This window comes from Sinocyclocheilus rhinocerous, unplaced genomic scaffold (assembly GCF_001515625.1).
Source record: "Sinocyclocheilus rhinocerous isolate Xijiao unplaced genomic scaffold, SAMN03320098_v1.1 scaffold1446, whole genome shotgun sequence".
NCBI lineage: Eukaryota > Metazoa > Chordata > Actinopteri > Cypriniformes > Cyprinidae > Sinocyclocheilus > Sinocyclocheilus rhinocerous.
This window is the reverse complement of record NW_015658995.1, coordinates 27060-45180: the sequence shown is the minus strand read 5'-3', so window position 1 is coordinate 45180 and position 18121 is coordinate 27060. Positions and strand designations below refer to the sequence as shown.

Genomic DNA, 18121 nt, shown 5'->3' with positions numbered 1-18121 from the left:
ACTTTGCTTACATGATGGAATATCATACATCTCACTAGTTATTTTGCCAAAAAACGACATGAAACCAAATTCAAGGTTATTTGGGCTAGTAGTGGGTTACAACATAGCCCAGACTATATCGGGTCTATACTTAACCGAGACGTTGAAATGACGGCTATTGCTTGCTGGGTTGTAGGTGTTTCACTTACCACTCCACAAAAGTTCTCTACTCTGCCTCAACTTTTGGTAACCTGCAGATAACTACACCACTGAGGTCGGTATGTTTGGCTTGGAGGATGTCAGCACTGCTGGTGCTTATGGAGGAGGTGTTGGGAGATTGGCAGCTATAGTATGTGGGTTGAAGGACTTGCTTTTAGGGGCTGTAGCTATAGGCAAGCATGGTTCTGGGGAAATGGAGGTGTAATTGCACCTGCAAGGGTGGCGAGTGGTTGTAGAGAAATGGGGTGGTGAATCACAAGAGGGCTTGTGCTGAACCTACTGAATGTTAGTCATTTCTAGGTTCTCTCCTACTGCTCCATACTTCACTTTTTTTCTCATTTAGTCAGTCCTTTATCTTCCTCCTGTAAGAGGTTTTGCTCTCCATTATGTTTCATTCTCATTGTACAAGCTTTACCCTCATATGACCATTAAAGGCTTGATTGAAGTTTACATCTACAGTCACACTATAGCAGTTTTGTTATTGCATGCTTATGAATAGGCATAAGGTCAACATGAAAGCAAGTGTGCTTGTGTTCCAGTGTCCTTCAAATGCTTTGAATGATCCTACAGCACATGCAACAGGTGCCTTTGTGGCCTATTTAGAGGACGAGACGAGTGACTCTTGAGTCATCAATTACTGAATAATGTATGATTAGTCTCAGAAAAAAAAACTCTCTAGACAGTTAAAGCCATCAAGCCATAATAACCCCAAATTACCCAGTCACATTGAATGTTAGGTCACATTTTACAGCAGTGAGTAATTGCATGCTTAAATACTGACTAATACTATAACATACTTAATATCCATGCAGGCCAGTAACAAATAAATGCAATCTTTTTAAAGTAGCATGACATAGTATCATACTGTAAGTTTTATATTTTTAGTCACATAGTCTAGCCTTAAGTGAAATACAAGTACCAGTAACAAAATACTTCTCCAACAAGTCATAGTCCATTTCATAATATCAACAACAATAATGTAATTAATGTCGTCACTCCTCCTTTTATCCTTCCGGAGCTCCTCCGTGGGACTCGAGACCGGTGAGTGGTGCAGGTGTCGCTCATTATCAATTACTCCACCGGCCCCGCCCCCACTCTTCACAATATACATACATATTAAAATACATACATACATATGCATATTAAAATGGATATTTTAGCTTGGCAGGCTACAGTTTCAAAGTAGCTTTACCACACTCTTAAAAATAAAGTTTCCAAAAGGGTGTTTTTGCAGTGCTGCCATAGAAGAGCCAGTTTTCATTGCCCAAAGAACCTTTCAGTGAACAGTGTCTTAGTGTGAAGAACATTTTAAAATCTAAAGAGCATTTTTGTGGAATGGAAAGTTTCTGTGGATGTTTAATGTTCTTCATGGAATCAATTATAAAAATAAAGAATCTTTAGTGTGCAACACTATTTAATGTGTATTTATTTTGGGTAGCTGCTTATAATTATGCATAGATATTGTTTTTATATTATAGATAAATATGTCAGCATGTAATGTGTAATTAGTATGGATGGACATCCTGATTTTTAACATTTCATCCCCCCTCATATTCAAGCTAATTTTTCAGTCAGTGTTTTTACAATCATACTGACTAGCTTTTCAAAAGAAAAAAAAAACAACCACTCTGCTCTTTTTCTGTGTTAAGAGTCAGCACCTTCTTGGTCTCTAATTTGAGTTTGCTGTATAATGGGCTACGGTCTCTGCAAGGAGAGAAATAGCTATTATGTAAGTTTGTCCACCAGCTGTCTTAATCTTATTTTTTTTTAAAGATTTCTCAATAGGTACAGAAAAAAATGACACATAAATCCCTGAATATCAAGCATCAATCTACCATCAGCATTTGATTGGTGGTGACTTTTAAGCATGATGGATCTTGAGGTGTCTGATAGAGCTAATGTGTTCACTCTCCACCTCTGCAGGGACTCTGACTATTCACACCACTGAGAGTCGGCCTTTCCCCCTATATACAGTGCTTTGCGAAAGTATTCCTTCTTTTTCATGTACTATATTTTTGAACCTGTATATGATGACTACGCAGATACACCTACAGATTACACTAACTGCGGACAAGACTAAATTAGTAAATCTAACAACAACTTTATTTTACCTTTATGAACTTAACCTTAGATGTTCTCACAAGCGCATCAAAAATATCAGCATCAACATCAACTCCTGCAGAGTCTTTAAGAACCACATTGGCTCTATGCGTTAGCTTAGAGGTAGAAACAAATACAATTCGATTTCATGTTCAAACATACTGAAATGACAAAATTTTAATTGCTTGGCATTATTTTCAAACGCAAGTAATACATTAAAAAAAAAAATTACAAATCTAATACAATAAAATAAATAACTATACAGATCAGTAGGATAGAATTAAAGTCAAATGTATTGAAAGATACAAAGATTTAACATTACTATATGCTAAAAAATTTAATAAAACCACTTTAGTGTGATCAGAATATTATTTGGGATTAAGTTTATTTATAATACACTGAATATCTAATACAAAAAAATGTAGATATATTATGACTGATACTTTTTAATATGAATAAGAATCACTGATTTCAAAGTGAATAACACTGTCATAATGAACTTAAGATTACTGTAAATGTGAAAAACCAACGGCAACTTACATGGTCAAATAAGCACCTTAAACAGTGTTCGACGAGGGTAGACTTTAAGCCAGCAACTCACCAAGCGACTAGCTGAAACATTCTGAAATTGGTCGCGCGATGCGCCACATCGTGACACGGCGCGCGCGCGGCGCTTCTCTTCAGGTGTGCGACCGCCAATTTAGAGTGCGTCACGGCTTCATCCGCCTATTAGGCCTTAATTCTTTCAACAGTTTTTATCCCCTGTAAATTCTCCTCCTGTCCTTGATATTTCATCTTTTTATACAACTCAGCGTTTGTACAGTTACAAACATTAACTTGCGTGTTTTGCCAAGATTCTCTAGTCTGATGAACCTCAATTCTAAGCATCATGTTTGAAGGAAACCAGCTCTGCAAATCACCTGCAGAGTACCATCCCAAAAGTAAAGTGTGCTGGTAGCAGCCTCATGCTGTGGGGCTGTTTTTCAGTGGCAGGGACTGCAGGACTTGTCAGAGCAGAAGAAAAGCTCAGTGCTCTAAAATATAGAGATAGCCTTAATGAAAACCTAGGGGTTTGAATACTTTCGCAAGGCACTGTATATATATATATATATATATATATATACACGGGTGACCGTTGCCATGGTCAGCAGAGATTGTACCATTAAGCTCTAAATGTCTTATTGGATTAGCAGTCATAAATCTAATGTAAAAAAACATCTAATGGACAAAATAATGACCATTCTAAAGGGAACGCTTCTCAGATTACAAACCAGCTACCTTTAACGCCTACAGCATCAAAAATATGTTTTAAAAAGTTGATCCTTCGCATATCATGTTTATCCGTGAAATGTGTCACGTGGTTTAAACAGCCTTTCATAGCAGTAGGCAAAAAAAAACAAGGCTAGCTAATAATGTAGAACTAAGCAACACACAATTGGAAAGTTTTTTTTAATAACCACTTAAACAAAAGAAAAGAGTTAAAATACGGTAATTATTACGCAGACCCAGAATAAGAAAGTTGCTGAGATAAATCAATGTTCATGAAGCGGTCTGGAGGGGGTGTTTTTCTCATATCTTTCTCATCACTGCCATCTCGTGGCTGTATATCATGGGGGTCGTGGGAGTTTGTGAATTATGAAAGACACTGGTGAAAAGTCAAAAGTTGTTCATATTGTCCAAAATGACGAGTTGCATTGTGTATTAATATCTCGTGTGTTGCTTTAAAAACTAGGCTACCACTAAACTCAAGTGAAAATAATGAAAAATTAAAGGCTACGATCATGTAATGATTTAGCCTACTACATGTAAACTCTATAGAATACACTTCATTATTAAGAGTATCATTAATTATAGTGCTTACCACTGTTTATTTATTTATTTTGGTGTTTACACAGCTTTCACTCTACTCAGAGGCTCAAATGCCTGTGCCCCACCTAACGTCTGGCATCAACATCAAAGCAATAACAAAATAAAATAGAAATATAAAATAAGCGTTTGAGCTTATTTTTTAACATCCTTGATATTATTCATAATCTCTGAAAGCGTTTGATTCTCCCTCTGTACAATATTTAATATACTGATATACATCCTGTACACAATCGATAAATTAAATGTTTTGGGTGAATTCTGGAAACACAGGGTCATTACTATTAATCATGTATAAGTATTATGCATATGTTTTTGACCTTTTTGAGAGGCCTTGCCAGTAAACAACTTGGCAGTGGATAAATGTAGAATACATCATTATTGTCAGAGCTCTGACTCCTGTATTCCTGCAGCTCACAGAGCCCTGCAAATTACCTGAAAATACACACTTAAGCCTGCAGTTGCCTTGACCTTTATAAAAGCCTCACCAGTGCACTAATAAAAGCCTTCATATGTTTTATATGTTCATCTGAGAGCAACCTTCTGACATTCTATAAAGTTTCTTTTAGCTACATCGAAATCCATTTATAAACATAACAGTTCATCAGTGATTTACTGAATGGACTCCATTGTGTGAATAATATAGAAAATTGTTAACCAAGTCTCACTGTTACACTTTTGCTTGTTTGTCTCAAACTTCAATGTCAGTGTAGTGAAAGTCATTCCTATATGGGATATTTTTCTATTTAGTAAAATACTATATCAGTTTATTGTATAAGGACAAATAAAGATGTGCTAGATGTGTTGTGTGATTTCAGCACTGCATTCTCACATTAAGTGTGATATTTGTCCGCATTCTCCAAGAATGTGACAAAATGGTACAGGACATCTTCAGCACACCATCTGTCCTTTTCTTTGCCAAGAAAATATAAAATAATCTGCAGGTTTCTCCATTTATCTCCAAGATTGCCAGTGACCCTGGTGACTGGCTAAATGTCAGTAAAGGGAAGGTACAGTAATATGCAAATTAGATACAGTGTATAGTGTATATTTATTTAAGTTCTGATAACTTGTACTGTCATATTTTGTGCAGAATTGTGTTCATTGTCTTTTGGCAATGTTGGAGGTGGAGATTGTGCATCTTAAAAAGTGTGTTTCCTGTTGTAATTGCAATAGTTAAATAACTGGATTCTCTTAAGTGTGTTTTTAAAATGTTCTAATGAAAGATTTGTGCAATTAAGAAATATAATTGAAGCTCGAAGGGGGTCTCGCCCAGGGTGTAATTCAATGTAGAACCGCCACTGGCAATAACCGCATTCATTGTGTTTCGTCTGCTCGTTCTGAGGTGCAAGCAATTTATTATATAGGAAAATTATTATATTCAGTAGCTTCTCCTACTTTTCTTAGTGATGTATAGTGCCAGTTTATCAGGAAGTGATGATTTTGTTCTCTTTGACTCGTTGGATGGAAACGGTGCTTGTTCGCAAATGTTTTGCGCATGTTAAATTCGCAACTTTGGATGAAAACCCGGCTAGTGAAGAGCCGCATGGAACTAGTGAAAAGCTGAGTGAGAGATTTTGCCTTTGTAATGGATTAAATACAAAGCTCAAATTCTTATAGGGGTCATATGATGCGATTTCAATTTTTCCTTTCTCTTTGAAGTGTTATAAGCTCTTGGTGCATAAAGACGCGTTTCAGAAAGGCGGGGCATAGAGGAGAAACAATAATGTACAGTATGTGGAAAATAATGTGTTTTTTGAACCTTAAACCGCATAAACACATTTCATTACACCAAATACACAAAATAATGTTCTTTTTAGCAGCATCATATGACCCCTTTAAAGAATTGATTTTTATATGCCAAAATTTCCAGGTGTTCATTATTCATTTGCAACATTAAGGGCTCTTGTTGCCATTGTTCATGGATTGTTCGGCTCTTTACTAATTTGCTGATATCCAGACTGCAATTTTTTCTTTCTTTGCAGATAATTTTTACTAAAACTACAAGGTAACATATGAATTTAAAGTCATGCACTTCATTTCTCTCTGCATAACTTCTACTCTTGTTAAAAGAACATTCTGGATCACATAGTAACTATGTACTGTATATATACTGGCTGTATATAAATGCTGGTTGAGTATTAAAGATTCTGATTTGTACTGAAGTATGTAACCTGGAATATTCCTTTAAGTGTTCAGATTTCTGATGAATGTGATAAAGGAAAAGTGTTTATCGGATTATACCAGTCACTAATCTGAAACATTCTGCTATCTGACAGAGTTCAATAATATGACAAATCTTTAGATGTTTTGATTATTTAGTTTATCTAGTTTCTTACTACATTCTTAGTAGACACAATACTCACAAAAGGCTCAATTTCCCTTTATCTCAGAGATTTCAAACCATGTGCAGATAAACTCTGCTGCAGGCAGGAAGGGACTTGTTCAGGCAACATTGATGAAAGACTAATATGAGTAACCATATTGTCATCAATGTGTGATTTTTGGACCGTTTCTATCTATCTGACTGCTTTGTCCATGTCAATTTGAACAGAAAATTATAATTATTGTTTTAATCGTTTTCAGGTATTCAATACATTCAGTTCAACACTGAATTTCAAGATTTCCTTTTTAAATATAAACTTTCTAACACATTGTATGGATGTGGCACTTGTGTGCTGGATATGTCACGTCATGATCCTCACTCGTGTAACCTGACACTGATGGGGGATGGTGTGTGTGTGTGTGTACACAGCACGAGAGAGTGAGCTCTTATTATTTATCCAGGAGCAACACACACGAGCGCCGCTGTGAACTCTGTGTGCCTCAAGTTTGCTCCCTTGAGCTCTACCCGAGCACTTACACGTGTGTAACCAGACAAAGGGAGCTGATGTGCGTTTTTTGTCCATGAGAAAATGTGGATGAGGTCAGAGCGCTCTGGGAAGTGAAGAGGCTTGGCGTTTGGAGAGAGATGTGTCCGCCGCGCTCGCATCTGTCGCACACTTGATCTGACCACACAAAAGAAGAAGTGCTCTGAGCCGCTTACCTGTGTGAACCATAGACTGTAAAAAACCGTGGACAGACACACACATGTACTGCATGTACATGTACTGAGTGAGTTACCGTAGCCGCATGGGGTTTGAGAAGAAATAACGGCTTCACGGACAGCGGCTGTAGGCCTCTCCGCTAAACTCACCCTCACCGGACACGGTCTCTCATCCACCAGGAGAAATGGGTCTAATTTTCGCCAAACTATGGAGTTTCTTTTGTAATCAAGGTAAGAGATTGTGTTCTGGCTGTTTTGTAGTGGGTGTTTTTGACTGTTGTCCGCCTCGGGCTGATATCCAGCGGAACTGAGCGAGCTAACGTTCATGCTAGTGAGCTCGTTTAAATCCGCTGCGTTGAGCTAATGTTAACCCATGAAAACCACAGCCTCGCACTGACACGTTTAAGTTACTTCACGTATATTTTAAACCAGACAGGATCGTGTTTTCACCTCGTAATTGTAACGGTTTGTTAGTCGGGTAACTTAGTCGGTCCGTTACCTTCTCCCGGTAGGTCAAACAGATCTTATCTAGATGTTAGTGTGGTAAAGGTAACATATGGGTCATTTCAAATGATCTGCTAACTGAGTATTGACCACTTGTTGAATTGATCATGTGCTTTCTGAAGACTAAGTTAGGTAGCAACCAAAGTGAGACAGAGTCTGGCTCAGACCCTACCAATGTTTTTCTCTTAAAGTACTGCTGTACTTTGGTAAAGTAATGTTATCTGGTACTTTCTAATGTACATTACTATTTCTAATGTATTTATGTGATGCCTCACAGTACTATTATGGTGTCTTTGCTTAGAAACATGGTATTACTTTGGTACCATGTCGAAAACATGGTAATATAATGTAGGCACATTCATATGATGCCCAAAATATGTTATGTTTGGCAGCTGACTAACTTAGGTTTTAAGGCAAGGCACCACAGGTGAATAGGGTTAAAAAAAAGGTAGGCCTAACTAATAGACACACCATACATCCACCATACACTGTCTAATAATTCATCACAGTACATTGAGACAGTTGTTTGTATTACATGTTTTCTAAAATGTGTTTTCTAATGAAATATACATTTCAGGGCATTTTAAATATCCCTTTTTATCACTCCATAAATCAGGAAAAAAAACTGTCAACAGCCAAAAAAACCCAAAAAAACAACACTTCACCATATATAAATCCATCTGCAAAAACCTGTAAAATATTGATTGTGTGTTTTCTTTCCACTTGTCTGAAAGAAGACACGTTATGGAAGCATATTAGCCCAAAATCTCAAATTGACCAGTGTATGAAAAAAACTATGGTTTTGCCTGTAGTCTCTTGCCCTAAACTCAATGTTGCTGCCTACAACTGAGGTAAAACTATTCTCCAGCTCTTAGGTGTTTCATGTGTTTGTGTATGATTTATCAGATCTGATTTGTTCTCATGGGTTTTATTCTCTGACATATGTTTGTATGTCTTCACTGCTGCTGTGACAGATGTGTCTCTCATGGTGTAGGTCTAGAGGGTTCAACTTGTGCAGTGACAATAAAAGGAACTGATTTGAATTGAAAATGCTTTTGTGTAGAGAAACTGACGCCATGACCACCTGGCAAACAAAAGCAGTGCGAGGAAACCGCTTTCCTCTCCCATTGTTTGTCAGTTTCAGCAGTCAGTTCAGCCTGCCCAGAGAGATCCAGTCCTTTAGGACACAATGATGGACATGTGCACGGGAACTGCAGAGTTTTTAACTTTAGTGAACTACATTGTGTCCAAAAGTCACTCTTCTAACCGCATTTTAACCTGAATGCATATTTTTTATAATTGAATATGAGCATTGACAAAGTGTGCAAACAACAGAATGGTATTTCCTGCTTAATTTTTTTTTTTTGCGTTTTTTTAGCAGTTTCGTCCCATGACAAACATTCCTAACCAAATCCAGATTGGTATAATGTCAGACAGATGTTGCTTTAACACCAGAATGGACATTGTTGATATTGCGTGCACTTTTAATCATTTCTGACACCAAACTATTTGCATTCATTCAAGGTTAACTGTTGTTGAAATATGGTTTTCTTGTGTGTGCTAGATGCATTTATTACAAATAATGATCTAGTCAGTCCTCTGGGCTAGATGCAGAGTCTTTCTCTAGGTCCAAAAGGAGCTCCCAGGAGAAAGTAGGATAACTCGTTGGCCTACTTTTCTAGACACAGAAGGAATTCTGCCTGTTGGATTTGTAATCTCATTCTCTTTCCTAATTCCCTGAATTACTGTCCTGAAGAGGATCAGTCACTTCATTACACTGAGTGTTGCTCTCTAAAACACAAACATTCATGCAGTCATTCACAAAAATGGAAATTCTTGCAATATATAATGTAAATAGTTGGCCGTGTAGTTTAAGAACTTATATTAAATTAGTTAAATATAGCTATAACACCTATTGGTGTGATGTTATCTTTGTCATAATTTGTGATTTGTTTTATATGGTTAGTTGTTTTATGTATTTAATTTTTTAATCTTGTACAGCACTTTGGTCGACACTGTCGTTATTAAATGTGCTATATAAATCAATAAAACTAAACTAAACCTATTGGTCCTGTAAATCATTATGCAAATCATGTTCATAGCTTTTGTCCTTTGGCTAAAGTTTAGAGCAGTAGCTCTAGTAGTCTTATATTAATTAGAGTCAGGTTAAATTTGTCCTTGTGTTTGTTTTGAAAAGTTCCACCAAAAGCTGTGGGCGGCGTTAACTGTAGTCTTGAGAAACCGTGTCTCTTTTTGGCTTCAATTTTTTCCTGTGACATTTTTGCTGGAGGCATACAGAAGTAAAATAGGGGTCGGTCATTGAGGAAGTTGTGAAATATTTTGTGTCTTTGTGGAGCTGTCAGAGATATCATGAGTTATCCAGTCCTGCTTCCTGTAGTTCACATCGGAGTTCAAAGCTGAAAAAAAAAAATCCAAACGCGCTCTCTTTTCTCTCTTACATAAATACACAGGTTGTCAGATTTTCCTCACACTGCTCTGATAAAGGACGGATCACTAGTTTATCTAATCACATCTTCTTCTGTTATGCAAGCGTGCATCCCGTGTGGCAGAGCTGTGCACTTGTATGGGATTGTTGGACCAATTGTCTTCCAGTTAATAGAACTGGGAGGTCAATGGAAACAAACTAGCTCTGAATGAAAGGAAAAAGCACAGCAAATGTGACGAACCCACTGAGGCATAAAATTGTCTCTGTGTATTTCATGTAAATAAAAAAAATGGATTCCATTATTTTAATGTTTTATTGGCATTCACATATATTCCTATCCTTATTTACTGAGATTAATTGATTGTTTTTTATTTGATGTTTGATTGTATATTATTGGTTTGCCCTTTCTCATAATCAGTCATATGTATTTTTATTTCTATTTTGTAGAACACAAGGTGATTATTGTGGGGCTGGACAACGCTGGGAAAACCACTATACTTTATCAGTTGTGAGTAATGGATATTTTATTTTCTTTAGACTATTTATTGCTCTTGTTTTTATTATTATTTTTTTTTTAGTAAAGAGTCTGTTTCATACATTAGAATAGAATAGTCTCTTTATTGCCACACACCTGGGCCAGTTAAAATTGTTCTATCCTATATAGTTACGGTTTTAGGACATGAGACAATTGCCTGAACATACAATACACACTAAACATTACAATTGATTGATTATGCAATGTTATGTGCAGTGTATATACAGCAATGTAAAACAATAGATAGAGACACTGTACTGATTAGGTAAAGAAGGTTTCAGTGTTGGTAATTAATGTGAAATATAGACTGCATCAGTGTAGTTTGTTTCATCTGAACCTTTTTTTTTTCCGTGTGTGTGCAGTTTAATGAATGAAGTGGTGCACACGTCTCCTACAATTGGCAGCAATGTGGAGGAAATAGTGGTGAAGAAAACCCACTTTCTGATGTGGGATATTGGTGGTCAGGAGAATCTCCGCTCCTCTTGGAACACATACTACTCCAACACTGAGGTAATGCACTTACACACTGCACTGCTGGAGAATGAACCTGTTTGATAAGAGATTATTGTATTAACAGAATTGAAAACTTCACACACTTCTCAATTCATGTGGAGAGGACCTTTAGAAATAAGGGGACTACATTGATTGATTGTTGTTGTTTTTTTTTTAATGTGTGAAATGGAAGCATATGAAGTGATTTTCTGTTAACAGAATTCAATCACAAACACCCTGTACATTGTACATGTGACCACCGGTTGAAAGAGAGAATACAAATGTATAGGCCCCTGTTTACAATAAACAAACCAAGGATGTATTTTCTGCATTTTGTTTTAGGCCTGTATTTGTGTTCACAGAGACCTCATAAAGTGGACAGGCAGTCTTTGGCGAAAGATGTGATGGGTTGGGAACATGACTTGAATCTGTATATGAGCATGACGGCATAGTTTAATTTTATTTGTACAGCACTTTTTACAATACACATTATTTGAATTCCGCTTTATAGATCATAATAAAAAAATAGAAGAGAAAATGATTTTGGTTTGTACGCTGCCGTTCAAAAGTTTGGGATTCTTGTGAGAAATCAGTCTAATATATAATATGCTGGTTTGCTGCAGGAGAAACTTTAAAAAATATATATTATTCTCAATGTTGAAAACAGTTGTGCTGCTGAATTATTTTGTGGAAAACCATGATACATTTTTGTCAGGATTCTTTGATGAATAGAAAGTTCAAAAGAAAAGCATTTATTTGAAATTGAAATCTTTTGTAACATAAGTGCCTGTACTGGCTTATGAATTTTATGCATTCCTTGGCCCATATTTATCAAGCCTCTAAGAATTAGTCACAAGAACACTGCTAAGAATTGACTTAAGAGTAAAACAATTTCTTGGCTTAAAGCTGCGCTTAAAAGTTAGTTATCAAGCATCTCAGTCGTAATTTAAGTGAAGTGTAGGACTAAATCTTAAGTGTCTGTCTTAGAGATGATTCACAACACTTTGCTGTGCAACAAACGGGATTTTGGATGACGACCTAGTAGGGCTGGGCAAAAAATCGAATGCGATTTTCATGTGAATCTCGTCAGTAAAGCCGCTTCTGGTGATTAGTAATAAATCTCCAGCACGTGCTTTCAGAAGGAGCGGCATTTACTACACAGAACCGTAGATCACTGACAAGCTACACAAAATCGTGTTCAAAATCTCAGGCGATTCATTGCCGATAACGCATTCATTGTAGATAAATTCACATTGAATGGTTAAATTCCTAAGAAGTTTATATTAACACACATTTGACAATAAAGAATTTTCAACAGAATATATTATGATATACACATTGGAAATGAAAGAAACACGTTTTCCACCATGTCATAATTACAAATTTTAAACCGGTGTGCTGTTAACTGACCTGCGAAGCATCATCACAACTTTAAATTCCACTGAAAATGCATTGCTGCGTAAAGTTACATCATGTCTACACCGGATGCGAGCGGTGGCGTGGCATGGCGTGACAAAATACTATAGAACAAATTATAATCAGTGAATGGCGTGGCGCGACACAACAAATCCCCCGACTGCTGCCTCGTTCTATTTCTGACGTACTAACACAAAGTTCAAAGGATTTGCAACGGTCACTTTGTCTTGTCCAGTGTAGACCGACATTTAGCTGTTGCGGCACGACAATTGTCCCTCACCAAGTCGCTGACAAAGATGATGCCTGCCCTGTCCAAATGATGCCGTTTGATTAACTGTTCGTCATCAAACATTTCAAAAACATTCTCCTCTCCTGAAAGGTTTGCGCACATCTCTGTCTCCTCAGTGCCATCATAAGCCCCTACTGGCAACTCCTAACCACTTGAGAGACCTCTCGAGCTGTCTTAAATAACTGGGAGAGTAAGAGTGATTCTTAGCTTTAAGAAATTTGATAACTTGCTTTTATACTTAAGTTTGAAAGTAGGAGTAAATTTCATGAATTCTCAGCACTTAACTCTAAAATGGCACTTTGAGAAGTTTGATAAATACGGGCCCCGAGTATTAATTGCTTTCAATAATATCTTACTGACACAAACTTTTGAACGGTAGTGAATGTTCTCCACCACATCTTCAACAATGTGTTATTTCCACATCAAATAACCATTGAGGTGCAACTGACTCTGCAACTCTCTGTTTGGACCGACTTATTCTGTTGGAGAAGTCATGGAGTTTTTGCATTCTTAACATCAACAAAACAATAAGTTTCTTTGTTTTTCCACTTCTTGTTTTCAGTATCAAATTAAACCAATTTTTGTCAAGAATGTCCTCCTACAGACATATTTAAATTTATATTTTTAGTACCAGTAACAAACACCACATACTATAATAATAGCATTTTTAAAGGTAGTAAGTTGAGATGGTTTCTGAGTAACAGCTGTGTGTTCAGTCTGCTGTGAACAATAGTTTGAACAACAGTTGTGCACAGCGGTAACTCCGCCAGACCTTAGCAGCTGGTGTCTGATTCAGAGTTCAAAGTTCAGGGTTATACAAAGAGGTTTGAATGGCGAGACCCCTGCCTTTCATTCAGAAAGTGTGCATATGAGATTTGTGGTATACCCCTGCTGTCAAGCTCTATTCAGGAGCTCTTGTTCTTGAGACCATAGATACATGATGTCTGCCAAGGACATGCACGCTGAGCAACAAACAACTCTGTGGCCTTGCTAAACTTAGAAATCACCCCTGAATGCAAGTGCAATAGTATGCTGCCTGACATCTGATAATAAAGCTTCATGCGTGCATTTTCTCTCGTAGTTCATCATACTGGTAGTGGACAGTACTGACAGAGAAAGACTAGCCATTTCTAAAGAAGAGCTCTACAGGATGCTAGCACACGAGGTAATGCTTTAACATTTACAGCAAACGGAGCATGGATATAAATCCCATCTCAAAAAAAAGCGACATTTTGAGTCTGTTTTTCAGTTGTTGTTTACTGTCTTCATTCTCTCAGGATCTGCGCAAAGCTGCAGTGTTGATCTTTGCAAATAAGCAGGACATGAAGGGTTGTATGTCTGCAGCAGAGATTTCCAAATACCTGACCCTCAGCTCCATCAAGGATCATCCCTGGCACATCCAGTCCTGCTGTGCGCTCACTGGAGAAGGGTAAGACCTGCAGTACAGACACAGGGATTAACTCTACTAGCCTGTAGTTGCTGTACGTTGTGTAATAGATTAATGATTGCAAAATGTACAATCAACCCAGGCTCATTGGAAAAATGTGCCCCTATCTACATTTGTGCAAAGCTCTAAAATGTACTTACACATTTAATTCACTGCAGTTTCCAGCTGAAGTGAACACTGGAATGAACACAGTGACAGTAAAACACCAACAACTTTATTACTTCTCACACAAATTATGATTACGGGGCAGATTATAGATGAATAAATACTTATTTTCATACAGTTCCTTGCATAGTACTATATTAAGACCTCAGTAGACATTTTGATGTTTGCTTCGCATAATCCACTCCATACGTATGGCTTTTCCAACAAAGTAAACTTGCTTGGTAGCTCACCTGGTACAGTGTCTTTATCTCATGTTTGGTTTTGTTGACACTATTGTTGAGGTTTAGTGTTGGTGGTACGTTATTTTCGAATGCGATAGGGTATTAATCTTTTATTACCACTCACATTTTGGACATTTCATTTCTGAGCTTCCACTATATGTACAGCAGGGTGTCAAACTCAGTTCCTGGAGGGCCGCAGCCCTGCAGAGTTTATTTTCAACCCTGCTCCAACACACATACCATGTAGTTTTCAAATAAGTCTAAAGGTCCTGATTAGCTGGATCAGGTGTTTAATTAGGGTTGGAGCTAAACTCTGCAGGGCTACGGCCCTCTAGGAATTGAGTTTGAGACCCCTGATGTACAGCAACCAACATAATAAAAGTTGGCAGATTTACATTAATCTGTTTTGGATAAGGCTGACACTTTTAGCCCCACTCGTTGGACATGTTATGAAACATGCAAGAAGCAAATATTATTTTGAAGAAATGTTGCCACAGGCACGTTTTTCCAATGAGCCCGGGTTAAATACCGGTACAATAATCCCAAAAAGGTCAGACAGTTAAATTTAAAATGTTTTAACCATTAAAAAAAAAAACAGTACTTTTGAAAAGAATGTACTCTCACATGAGATCATCCCAAGTAGCCTTGTTTGTTCTACTTAGAATGTGCTTAAAACATGAATCATTTAATAACCTTGTTAAATGAAATTATAGAAAATCTATTGATTTTTTTTTTTCATACTGTACATTATAATGCCATGATGCTGTGTTGTTGACTATTAATTTAGCTTTTTATAGGTATTAGTGTAGAATTTTGACCATCAGGGCTTGACATTAACTTTTTTGCTCACCAGCCACTGTGGCTAGTGGTTTTCCAAATTTACTAGCTGCTCAGCATTTTCACTGGCCACAATTTTGTTGTTGGGAAATTACGTTTTATATGACTTAATACTGCATACAAAAATGCAAAAATAATTTAAAACAGTTTTTTTTAAAAATATAGCCTACAAATATGAAATGTTGGAAAAAATGCAAAGATAAGCTACTATGAAAATAAACCGCCAGTAGGTGGCAGCAAGTGACAGTCTTAATGAGTCATTGAAGTAGAGGTCTGCGCAGGACTATTTTTTTAGTCCCGCTCCCGCAAGATTATATTCCGCACCCACCCGCTCCCGCTATTAACTCTTTGTTCACCCGCTGTCTGCTTAGAATAATTTTCTTCCCGACCCGACCGTTCCCGCTAAATTTAGATCTCGTTTCCAGAATCTCGCATTTAAATTTCTGCTACTGAAAGAGAAATAGGCTAACAAATAAAAGTGTAGTCTGCACAAAATTGTATGTTATTTTATTCGTCTTGTCAAGAGTCTTGAATTAATTGACTTTGAATTGAATTTATATGAATTATCTTAAGACACACAATTCGTTTAATATTTTATGCAGCACGGTAGGAAAAAAGTGTCAGAGAAAATAAAAATGTTGTACAAAAATTATTTCGTATTTTTATTCATCTTGTCAGGATACAATTAGTTTAACATTTACAACACAATAGGAAAAAAGTGTCGCAGAGAAAAAAAAATCTGTAGGTTGTACAAAAATAGCCTATTAGCTATTTTTATTTTATGGAGGACTGTTTCCTGATCCTGGGATAGTAGACTACAATGCCGGTGTTCCGGTGAATTCAGCTCCCCTGTTCTCCCTTCGGCACGCATGCTGACCCTATACAGTCTGTGATGCTGACAAATAATACTGACTCACAGCCTGTAAATGTCGTGAAGGCGCTGTGTTTCTTTGTGAAAGCGAAACTACTTTGTTTGGTCTTCCAAAAGAGGACACAACTAGAAATCAGTGGTTTAACACTGTTCCAGAACAGTTCAACCCAAATATTCAGATGTGTGCAGCGCATTTTATGGAGGACTGTTTCCTGATCCTGGTAGAGTAGACTTTTCATATTTAAAGGATTTGCCACTGATGATTCAAACGCGAGTTTTGTGCAGTGTAGAGTAGCACTTGTTGTTTGTCGTTTCTCTGATCACAAATGCAGACATGGTTTTATGTTTACACAGTACACCGCGTAAAAAGACAGTATAAGTAAACGCGTGAAAAGACAGTATAAGTAATTATAATCCGTAATTATGTCCCCACTGGATGCAACAAATGCCTCGTTTATAATGGGTTTTATTGGTTTTGTCTCATCGCGCCGGGACACGGCATCACAGTATGGTAAGGGACGTAACATTTCCGTCACACGCTCGAGGAATTCGGCCAATCACAACGCACTAGATAGCTTTTCAGACCGATGAGCTTTGTAAAAATCGACGTGTTTCAGAAAGGCGGGCATAGAGGAGAAACAATTATGTACAGTATGTTTTTTTGAACCTTAAACCGCATAAACACATTTCATTACACCAAATACACAAAATAATGTTGTTTTTTAGCAACGTCATATGACCCCTTTAATCCCGCGGCGCAAAAAAACTGGTCGGGTCTCGCGGTTCCTGCGGGAGAGCCACGGGAATGCAGACCTCTACATTGAAGCATGCCTTCAAACGATTCGTTCAGACAGCTGATTCATTCAAGAATGAAGCAAGTGCCTGTCTTTATGAATGGACCACTGAATCATTGACTCAAATGATTCAAAATTCAAAAACACGAATCATTCAGTAAGTAACACCGCTGTGTGTTGCTCAGAGATGCGCGACTGTTCTGCTGTGATCTTTGTTTGGAACTATTTCATTAACCAAATCAAGCAAAAACGTTGACAATATATCCTTTCAATAAATTCAAATTCAAATATTGAACTAAAATGTATATTAACTACTCGTTTTAACTCTTGTATAAAATGTCAAATTTGCAGTCGTGGTTTTCAGGGAAAACTTCACTCTCTTGGTCGCGTCGTTAATTAACTCGTCTGTATGTTATAAATATAAAAACTAAGTTAAATTTTTGTTTCTTCTGTGTGCAGTTGTGTTAATTTGTTTTAATTTCTCCACAAGATTCTCTCACAGACAGGCTGCGTGAGCCTCAACTGGCGCGACCTTGTTGCCACTGTTGATTATTAGGGGTGGGGGGAAAAATCGATTCAGCATAGTATCGCGATATTTTCCACGGCAATACTGTATCGATACACGGACGCCAAGTATCGATCTTTTATTATACTATTTGGTAGAATAATAAAATCAGTTTCTTTACAATCCACTAGATGGTGGTGTTGAGTTTTTTTCTGGTGAGGTCAGCTGGGTCACCTTCAGCATGCAGTAAGTTAGTAAAATAAAGAGGGAATCGCGGAAAGTTATCAGGAAAGACCCGTCCGCGTTTAAATCGGATGTTGGACTTCGGATTTGTAAACAAGGAGGGGATGTAAGTAGGAAAATATAGGCTACATATAATAATAATAATA

The 18121-nt window shown here is 37.2% G+C and overlaps 1 protein-coding gene across 1 annotated transcript in view; it reads left to right on the top strand.

Annotated features, from left to right (window-relative positions):
• Nucleotides 1–6895: 6895 nt before the first annotated feature.
• LOC107723111 (ADP-ribosylation factor-like protein 5B) overlaps nt 6896–18121 on the top strand; it is a 19207-nt gene continuing 7981 nt past the window's right edge. Inside the window, exons 1-5 of the mRNA XM_016531626.1 lie at nt 6896–7441; nt 10608–10668; nt 11058–11205; nt 13974–14057; nt 14170–14321. Coding sequence (XP_016387112.1) covers nt 7396–7441; nt 10608–10668; nt 11058–11205; nt 13974–14057; nt 14170–14321 — 491 coding nt within the window. The 5' untranslated portion in view covers nt 6896–7395. The remainder of the gene's footprint in view (nt 7442–10607; nt 10669–11057; nt 11206–13973; nt 14058–14169; nt 14322–18121) is intronic.